Source organism: Orycteropus afer, unplaced genomic scaffold, assembly GCF_000298275.1.
Source record: "Orycteropus afer afer isolate SDZICR_OR568_19922 unplaced genomic scaffold, OryAfe1.0 scaffold00030, whole genome shotgun sequence".
Lineage (NCBI taxonomy): Eukaryota > Metazoa > Chordata > Mammalia > Tubulidentata > Orycteropodidae > Orycteropus > Orycteropus afer.
The window spans coordinates 11,995,914-12,006,033 of NW_006921617.1; the positions used below are offsets into that span (position 1 = coordinate 11,995,914).

Below are 10,120 nucleotides of genomic sequence, written 5' to 3' on the forward strand. Positions count from 1 at the left end.
CCACTTTTCAAGTGGATGGCACCATGGTTAGAAGGTCTGAGATACAAGAGTCACAAAATTCAATCACAAACCACCCACAGCTGTGCCAAGTAGCTTTAGGCAGTCTCCAACGCTCTACCTGAAAGCTAACCAGGTCTGATTCTCAGAAAATTAGAAGAGTCTACGTATGTCAGTGGAAATGTATCTTAAAAAATATGTTTAAAAACTTTATAAATTTATATATATATACTTTAATAAGGAGCTCTGGTTGCATAGTGCCTAAGGCACTTGACTGCTCACCAGAAGGCTGGTGGTTCAAACCCACCAGCCACTCCTAGGAAGGAAGGTTGGGCAATCCTACTTCCATAATGAAGCCTCGGAAGCCCAAGGAGGTGTCGCTGTGAGTCGGGGCCAACTCGACGGCAAACAACAACAGCAACAATACTTTAATACATTTCATAATTATCACAAAATTGCCTGCTAGAATTTTTGTTTTACAATTCAGAAGGAGAAAGTAAATCAATGACATCAATGTTTTTAATGCTGACAGTCTTTTTTTCTATACAATGATACTAATATTTACCCTGTAGATATTACATTCAATTTTTAACACAAAGGGCTTATTGGCATTTCCAGGAATGACCAGCTATGTGAGCATAACTCTCATTTCCCTGTTCCCTTTATGCCCATAACAACCGCAGGGAAACTTATTTCCTCCAAATTATTATGTTTAATTATAAAGAATGAGAATTTAAAACCAATATAACTTCCTCCACCAAATAGCAAAAATATGATTTGTCTTTAAATTACCTAGATTAGCAACTATAAAAAATGTGTCATGACTTTAGTCAAAAGACTATGGGGAAATTTTAGGGCCCAAACCAAACTGAAATGTATAAAAAATTTGTAAAATTAGCTATACTGATTGATCTTCTTAAATTAAAGAAATTGTGATGAATGGACAGCAAAAGTATAAATTGAGCATGCATAAACATTCACAGATTAGAGAACAGAGATTTCCAATTCCCTGGTGGGCAAATTTAAAGGATAAAATTGAATTTTGCATTGACAATTCACATCCTGTTGTATCACTTTAGCAGCACTCTTTCCAGACAAGTTATAAAAACAAAGACACTGGTAAACCTTTTAGCACTACACCATTTCTAAGTAAGTGCTAAGAAAGAATCAATCTGACTTTTGGTGGAAATGAATGTACTTGGCTAACAGGAATACTATTTGCTAAAACAATGAAAACAAACATTAACAAAACTTTATACATGGGGCTTCTTTTTCACCTTCTGCCCACCTCTTTTTGATTAAAAGAAAATAACTTCCTAGGACAGTACTTCTTTCTCTTCATAAATGTGAAATCAGTGAACTAGGGGACAGGAAGGTTTCTTTCATAAACAGGCCATTTATGAGTTTCCAGTGGAATTTGGAGCCAATGTGAAGCAAACTTGTTATCAGAATTTGCCATTATAACAAAGAACTTTATGACTGTCAACTGCAGATCATAAGTGAAGCCAGTCCTCATAAACATGTGAAATGAAGGTGAATGGGTTATAAAAGTTCCCTGTAACGAATGATCTCAGTTGTACTCATCGGGGACAAGGAATTCAAGCTACACTATAAATCTCATTTTGCAATGTATTACAAGTTCAAATTCATAGTGATTGGTTCTGTACTGCTGGCTAAACAAACGTGGGTTCAGCATTCTGTTTCTGAGAACTAAGCTAGATCCATCAAAACCATAAATAAGAAGTCTACAAGGAGAACTAATTGATAGTGACACACCTTTCAATTGGTATCATTTATAACCCATTTACAAAGCATATTGGCTGACCTTGGTCATTGCCAGGACACCTGCCATGCAGAAAGAAAACTAATTGATTCAGAGATGTTAAGAGTTGTTTTCTTTCTGGCAACAGTTTTACCCATAAGGGAACAAAACAAATGGCACTATCTAATATGAATGTACAGGAGCTCTGGTGACACAGTGGTTAAGGTATTCAGCTGCTAACCTAAAGGTCCGTGGTTCATACACATCGGCTGCTCTGCAGGGAAAGATGAGGCAGACTGCTTCCATAAGGATTTACAGCCTTGAAAACACTACGAGGCAGGTCTCCTCTGGACTATAATGTTGATAAGAGTCGGCGATGGCAGTGGGTTTGGTTTGGTTTACTAGGTTAAATTTATAATAAGACTTGAATTTAAATGGCGATTTCTACCAGCTGGTCACCCAATCATGAGAAAACGTTACCTTTCCAGCTCATCTAGTTACTCAGCTCAATTTGCCTTTCTCTTTCCCACCCCAACCCCAAAATAATGTTTCATTAAAACAAGGAACTTCCTTGTGATATATTTTCCATGGATTTCTTTTTCTTTTTAAATGCGATACATGTAAGAAAAATGAAAATCATGGGAAGTGACACACTAAAGTTAAGGATACCCTTTGAAGAAAATTTTAAGTTGTGGGAGGTTGTAATAAATTTAACCTTAACCGCACATGCACTCATTAAATTAACCTCAGCCACTTTATTTTAAATGCATTAAAAACAAAACAACCATAAAACTAATTGCTTCTCTTTAAGGTGTCAGACTTACATTGTGATGCAATTTTCTTCTAATCTATTTAACACAAACAACATGTGTAGCATTTGTTCCTGCTGATTAGAGTATAATAATTAAATGAATTACTTGGATATTTAAGACGTCTGGCATCTAACTGTAAAATATTTTACTTAAAAGGCACCAGAATGTAAGTACTTGGGCAAACAAATTTTACCTTTTTGATAGGGATTGTAAGTATTTAATTTATTTTCTCTAATCACTACAGAAGCAAACACCTTCCCTTGCTAATAAACACCCATAATGACAGTAAGAGATTAATCCATGAAGAAAATCGAAATCGGTGAAAATCCTCAACTTGAGAAGAACACACAGATTAGACTTTTTCTCAAGTTCTCTGTAGTTCTCTGAACAGATTTCAAGTAACAGTGATGACAGTGAATGAATTTTCATCAGACTCAAAGGCAACCCAAAAAGATGTATGCAATTTGAGGCTAAAAGGAGGAGGACAAGTACTAAAGGACAGAACAGAAGGGACCCAAGAATGAGGTTTTATGGAGAGTAGAGCGAATGGAGTTTCTGTTACTGTCACATTCTATTTGGAAGCAAATGTTATAAATTAATATGGTTTGCTTATACACACAAGATACACCTTTTTCTAGTATCCAGAACCAAACTAGAATGAAGAGTCCACAGTGAAGCAGTCTGCTTCCTTCACCCTGACCTCTGCCGCAACTCACTTTTTCTCCCCAGTTACCACCATTGCCAACTTCTTTTGTATCCTTCTAGAATTATTTCAGTACTGGATTCTTTTCGTACTTAGGGGAAAAAAAAAATGGCAGCACCCTACATCTCTCCCTTCTCACTTAAAGACATCATCCTACGTCTAAATACACAGAAAAAGGCGGTCTTCGATCCCCAAGTCTGATGTCGGGGAGCTTGCACTCCTGAGCCGAGGGCGGGCGCTGGGAAGGGCCCAGGAGCGCACTGTCGGGCCCCTCCGGCCGCGCTGAGACCGCGCGGGCTCCCGGCCACACCGCCCGCACCAACCGATCCACGGGCGGCGGCGAAGGCAGGCGCGAAAAGGAAGGCCCCGACGACCAAGCGGCGACCCCGCGGGAGGAGCGCGGCCCGCGGTCCGGACGGAGGGGAGGGCGGGGCGGCAAAGGCCGGGCAGTGGTCTCACTCACCGCGCGTTTCGGTGGCTTGATGAGGGGCCGGCTGAGGCCGTTCATCTTGCTGTAGAGGCCGCAGGCGTTGCACAGGTAGTGCCCGGTGCCGTCCCGCCGCCACAGCGGCGTCTGGATGGAGCCGCAGTTCACGCACTCCCGACTCTCGGGCAGGTCCTCCAGCAAGTCTGCGGCGAGAGCGGAAAGTGGCCCAGGTTAGGCTCGCCACGCCCGCCGCCTCCCCAAGGTACGCACACTGCGGCCGGCATCCTTAAAACCCCAAGGGCCCTGCTGTGAAGGGTGGGATGCGCGGCCCGCGCTCCCCCACCCGCCCTTCCCGACATTTGATTTCCTCGCCATTGATCCGTTGACCATTTGCCGGATACTTCTGCACCCCCTAGGTGAGTGACCTCAGAAAATCGGGACGGGGCAGAAGCAGAGCCTGAAATCACCCGCCTCCTCTCTTTGGGGAGGTCCCTTTGAGGCTTCCCTGACCTATTTTCTTCGGTTGTTTCCAAGCTTTTCAAGACTGGAATCCATCATAATTACAATATGCCACTTGCCAAACCCGAACAAGCCGTGCAATGTTAACAGTGACCACTGATTCTCGCTCCAAGCCACAAATACCCGGGGATACCAGTGCAGCCTTATTCAGTTTTATCTCAGATAATTTTTAGATGCATTTTCTACATCTGCTACTTTTCCTTACAAGTCCTTTCCACAGTTAAAAATAGACATACAAATGAAATTGGAAATACTTTTCCTGGGCACTTAATTCATTAGAATTTTACTATTCTAATATTCAGGCGTCCTCAGGAGAAAAAAGCACTAACATTATTAAGGACACAGATTAGAGTGAAGTTTTATATGCATGCCTAATTGCTTCTAGTTGCAAAATTTCTACATATGGTTGATACATTTTTGATTGAGGAAATTACTAAGACCTTCCCTGTGCTAAATAAAATGGTTTTCTATTTTCCTATCCTGACATTTCAATTTATACAATCCATTTAAAATGTTTATTATACGTCATTTTATTATTTGGTTAGTTGTCAGAATTCATTAATCTAAAGCTGCTTTAAAAAATCTTAAGAACAAATGGGTGTAACATTCATTACTTCACCTCACCTCAATCAGATATGGGCAAATACATATTACCTAAAATGAGATAGATGCTTATTAAATGTTGTTGTTATTAAATGATGCGACTCATAGGGACCCCTCCTTGGGTTTCCGAGGCAATATCACTACGGAAGTAGATTGCCCCATCTTCCTTCTGAGGAGTGCCTGGTGGGTTTAAACCACCAGCCTTCTGGTTAACAGTCAAGTGCCTTGAGGCACTACATTACCAGACCTCCTTAATTAAAGGTAGATTAAAAAAATAATAATAAATGGCTCCTTCTCCTACTTAGAGTTCTTTATATTGTAAAGGATTTAAATGTTTCAAATTAGCATTCTTTAAGGAGCATTTCTGAATCACTTCTTAGAGTAAATAAACATTACACTTCAGAAGTTTTATTTGAGGATTATATGTGCTAGTGAGGCTGTCCACTCCCTCCCACCTTTTGTTGTAAAAATATTTAAATGTGACTTTAGCATGAATACTCTTTTATTTCTATTAGTACTAGTTACGCTACAAAACAAGTCTCCTTCTTAGTTTGAAAGAAACTAGCATCCTACACTACTGGAGTTCAAAGTTGTCATGGGGATACTGCAACTTACAACACATCACAAAGATTTATTCTTCTCCACCCTAAAAGCCACTATTGACTACGGTAATCAGTAAAATGCTCAGGACTTCAAGGACACTGAAGTTAAACAAGGTATTTGTCTTTGTTGTTGACTTTAAAATGTTACCTATCAGAGTCCCTCTTGATATAGTGGGGCATTCCCTGGAAAACCTAGCCCTGTGCCTGGCCTCTTTGCCCTGTACTGGAAACAATAAAGACTCCCAGGAGAAGACAGTATGAACTCCCCAAGTAGTTAAGTTATCTGAAAACCCAAAGACAAAATTTAAAGTCTTCTTTGGAGAAATCTAGGATGTTTGCAACAAGAATGTCTGCTAATTAAGTGAAAAAGCTATTGTTCCCATTCCCTCCCTAGTCTCCTTCACCAGACAGCTACAATCCTTTATCTCTGACTAAAATGGGGAAGAAGGATTCTGTTTTTTATAAAAATGACAAAATGTGATTGTGCTGGAAGCTTGTTCACCATTTTTTCCTTAACATCATCTCTGTCTCATCACATAGATTTTTCCAGTGTTCCTATGGAGCCTGTATGTGGTCCCAGGACCTGGAGTAGGATCTTAGGAGGGTGCTGAGCTGGAGGAGTGAGGTCTGTGGGCACCTTGAGCTCATCCAGGGCACCGGCACCACCAGGACCAGGAAGAGGTATGTGGGGCAGGTCTTCCAGAAGCCTTGACACTGCTCAGGTCGAGAAAGCCCAGTGCTCATGTCTCAGCCCTGGTGTTTGCACAAACCAATTAAAGAGCCTGCTCCAAAAACAGTTGCTTAAAAAAAAAAAAAAAAAAAAAGTGAATCTAGCTAGGAAGCTGGTGAGAGGTCTGTCTAGCATGTGACAGAACACCTGGCTGAGACAGGCAAAGTCTGAGTAATTTTCTTCCCTCCAAAGAGAAGACTGGTTTGGTCCTTGTGGATCTTGCTTTCCACATAGACCCTTTATGCAAAAGCTGGTTGCCCCCAATCCCCTTCCTGTTTTTTTCAAACATACTCTTGATCTGGTGGCGTAGTGCCTAAGGCATTTGACTGCTAACCAGAAGGCTGGCAGTTCAAGCCCACCAGCCACTCCTCGGAAGGATGATGGGGCAATCTACTTCCCTAGTGATAGTGACTGGGAAACCCAAGGAGGGGTCACCATGAGTTGAAATCGACTCGATATTACAACAACAACAACTCTTGATCTACAGAACATGTTTCTACTTTTGCAGTGTCCTACCCAAAAGTTGAGAAAATTATCGAACGGACAGGATAATTTGAAAATAAACACTAATTTAAAACTTGCCTGTAACTGCACTACACTGATTCTAAAAGGACTTTTCACATAGCACCAATTACTTTAAACATGAGGCAAACACAGATTCTCTTTTCAGTGAGGTGACATGCTAGAAGATGAGGGGCAAGGAATATGGAGATCAAGCGAAGGTGTTGAGAAACTGGCAGAGCTGCAAGGTCCTGCTCAAACTCTACCTGCCCACACTCCCCAACTCACACATCCCTCAGATTCCCTGCTGAATTCCCTACCGAACAAAAGAAATCTCCCACACAGCACCCACTTTCTATTGGAAGATTCTTCATCTCCTTGTCTGGGTCCCTATGCAGCAGGAAGGGTTGATAGCCAGCCCTCTGTTCTCTAAGGTCTCAACCCAACAAGGCAAATCTCAACAGGGTATGCCACTGCCACACCACCCACACACAGATAGTAAAATCTCCAGGGCCTGCTTTGCAGGGAAAGAAAAAAGGGGCTGCAGTCTTGAAGCCCTTAGAGGAAGAATGTCGTTGTTGTTGTTTGCCGTCGAGTCAGCCCCGACTCATAGCGACCCCTCCTTGGGTTTCCGAGGCAGTATCACTACGGAAGTAGGATTGCCCAACCTTCCTTCCGAGGAGTGGCTGGTGGGTTTGAACCGCCAGCCTTAGAGGAAGAAAGGAAGGGCTTATTAACAAGAAACCTGTTGGACCCCCTCCCAATGTTAGTAGTCAGGCCATTCAAATTCTTTTTTTTTTTTTTCTTTCTTTTTAACTTTCAGGTCACTAGTGTTTCCAGTTTGTCTTTGGAACCCAAGGTTAGCGATGCTAACTAATCAGGGTCCCTAAAGGGCACACTGAGGGTTCCATGTGAAACCCAAGCCTCTTGGGCAAGGACACCAAGCAGGACAGTTGGATTAATATGCCTCCCTTTTCCTTGCTATCTCTGTGATTACAGGGGCTCCCAAGAGATCCTCTCAAACAAACAGAAAACATTTTGTTTTCCCTCAGAGGAGTCTGCTAGGTGATCCAAAAGGTAAAGTATCAAATCAGAGACCTGTGAAAGCATCAAGGACCTGTAGAATGCTGGGACTGAAAAGAAGCCAAGCTGCCCTTTTTTTGTTAGGCTAGAAAACATTGCACACACACTCCCCTGCTTGAGCAAAACAAAAACACTTTTCAATATGAGGTATTTCCAGGTATTTTGATGTTGTATTTCTCCAGTTTACTCCAAATGCACCCTCCCGCATACTCCAGAATGAGAGCAAAAGCAGAATTGGAAACAGAAAAAAATTGGTGAGTTAACTCTATGTAGGAAAAAGTGCTTGACTTCCAGGTTCCCTGGGCCCCAGCTTGGCATCCATGGGTAGGGCAGGCAGGGGCAGGCAGGCAGCCCCAGAGGTCCCAGACCTGCCTGGCATCAGGCACAGGTCCTATCCACCAGCTTTCCCTCAGGATGAAATCCTAAATAGGGGCTGGCACATCCAAGAGTCCCCTCATCTTTTCATTCCCTACTCACTTTTTTTCAAATGCTCTTCCGGAAGAAAATACACAACTCCTCCCTGTTTGAGAGTTAAATTGGGTGAGATTGGGTGGGTGGGTGTGTATTTTGGGAAAAGGGGAACACTACTCTAAAGTATCCTTCCAAGGGGACACATCCATAAACACCCGACTAGGGCTTGGGAGAGCTCAGAACCTGTCAGTTCCCTTACTGCCTCGCGTTTTCCAAATGCCAACCCCATTTACCATTCCTCAAGTCTCTGGCGCTTCCTTCTCCAAGGCACTAAGGTAAACACGGCAAGGAACTAAGTTCATAAGACAGACGCACCCCATCAGTGCTACTAGTCTCCGGTCATCACAGGCTTACAAACCCTTTCGCAGCCGAGCCCAAAGAGCAAAGCCCTGAAAACAGGCCTAAAGTAAGTAGCTGTCCACATCCCCGGAGCCATAGGGCGTCGGACCCCACTCGCAAGCTCCGACACGACCCTTACCTGTGCTGGGACCCCGGGGCATGGAGAGCGGAGCTCCCGCGCGGCTCTGCAAGCTGTGCAGAACCGGGGTCTCAAAAGGTCCGGCAGGCCAGGCGGGCGTCAGCGGCGCACCCATGTAGGGTGAGTAGGGGCTCGGGTGGTGGTGGTGGTGATGGTGGTACGTCCCATTCAGCGGTCGCGCAGCCGACAGCGAGCTGTACTGGTGCTCACGGCCGCCCATGGCCGCCAGGCTCCCGCCGCCGCCGCTGCTCACAGCTCCCGCGCCACCCGCGCCGCCGCCGCCGGCCGCTGCGTAGCCCCCAGGCTCCCGCGCCGCGCCGTTGGCCATGGGCGGACTGGGAGAGTAGGGGAAGCGCGCTGAAACGTGCGCCGCCGCAGAGCCAGCGCTGCCGGACCCTGCGGCCCCGCCGCCGGGCGCGCTGCTACCGCTGCCGTAGGGGGGGCTGTCAGTCGAAGCCTGGGGCCACCCGGGATGAGCGCCCGCGCCACCCGCATGGTTGGCCGGCCCGCTGCCTGCCCCCTGCAGGTACGGCAGGCCCGGTAGCATGGACCCTACGCGGGTGGTAGGCACATAGACCGGGGAGCTGGCTGCGGCTGCGGCTGCGGCTGCAGCGGCTGCCGAGTGCACGAAGCCGCCGGGAGCTCCGTCGTAGGCGCCCGGGCCCTGGCTGGAGAGAGCGGCGAGGGTCTGGTACATCTCCTCCGGCTGCTCGGGTGCGAAGGGGCTCAGCTTGGCGCCGCGGCTGGACCACAGCAGCTTGCTGGCCGTCGCGGCCTGGTCCAGGTCAGTGAAGAGTAGCAGGTCTTCCCAGCTCGACAGGGCGCTCCCGGGGCCAGCGACCCCGGGCGCCGAAGGTCCGTGGGGAGCCCCGAAGGGATGCGAGGCGTAAGGGCTGAGAAGCAGCGAGCGGGCCGGGGGTCCTGCCGCCGCCTCCGTGTCGAGCTGCGGCGTCCTGCAGTTGCTGGCGCCGCCGGGGCCGCGCTCCCCTCCCCGGGAGCAGCAGGAGGACGAGGAGGAGATGGGGGAAGGCGGCGTGGAGGGCTCCCGCGCTGGAAATGTTCCGGAGTCGCCGGCGTCCGCAGTCGCGGCCCCAAAGCGCTTCGGTAGGCTCCAGCCGCGATCAGTCAAGGCCATCCACGGTCCGACGCCGCTCCCAGGTGACTTTTAGCTCCTGAGGCGAAGTGGAGAGGAGAACAGAAATAAAGAGGGGTTACCAAAAGCGCAGGCCGTAAAACACCTCAGCCTGACTCCGTTTTCTAGCTGATAAGATTTCACCAAGATCCGGTTTCGGCCCAGGACGCAGGGATTGGGGGAGGGAGCGGGTAATGGAGCCTGCGCAGCCGCCACAGGATCCCGAACGAAGGGGATCGCCAGTCTCCCTCAACCGCGCTGCTCCTGTCCCCTCGCCCTCGACTCCCGCCCCTTCGCAGC

General features: G+C 46.6%; 1 protein-coding gene across 1 annotated transcript in view; it reads right to left on the reverse strand.

Annotated features, from left to right (window-relative positions):
• GATA6 (GATA binding protein 6) overlaps positions 1 to 9,823 on the reverse strand; it is a 29,171-nt gene extending 19,348 nt beyond the window's left edge. Inside the window, exons 1-2 of the mRNA XM_007935592.2 lie at positions 8,689 to 9,823; positions 3,738 to 3,904 (exon numbers count right to left, since the gene is read on the reverse strand). Coding sequence (XP_007933783.1) covers positions 3,738 to 3,904; positions 8,689 to 9,823 — 1,302 coding nt within the window. The remainder of the gene's footprint in view (positions 1 to 3,737; positions 3,905 to 8,688) is intronic.
• Between the last annotated feature and the right edge of the window lie 297 nt (positions 9,824 to 10,120).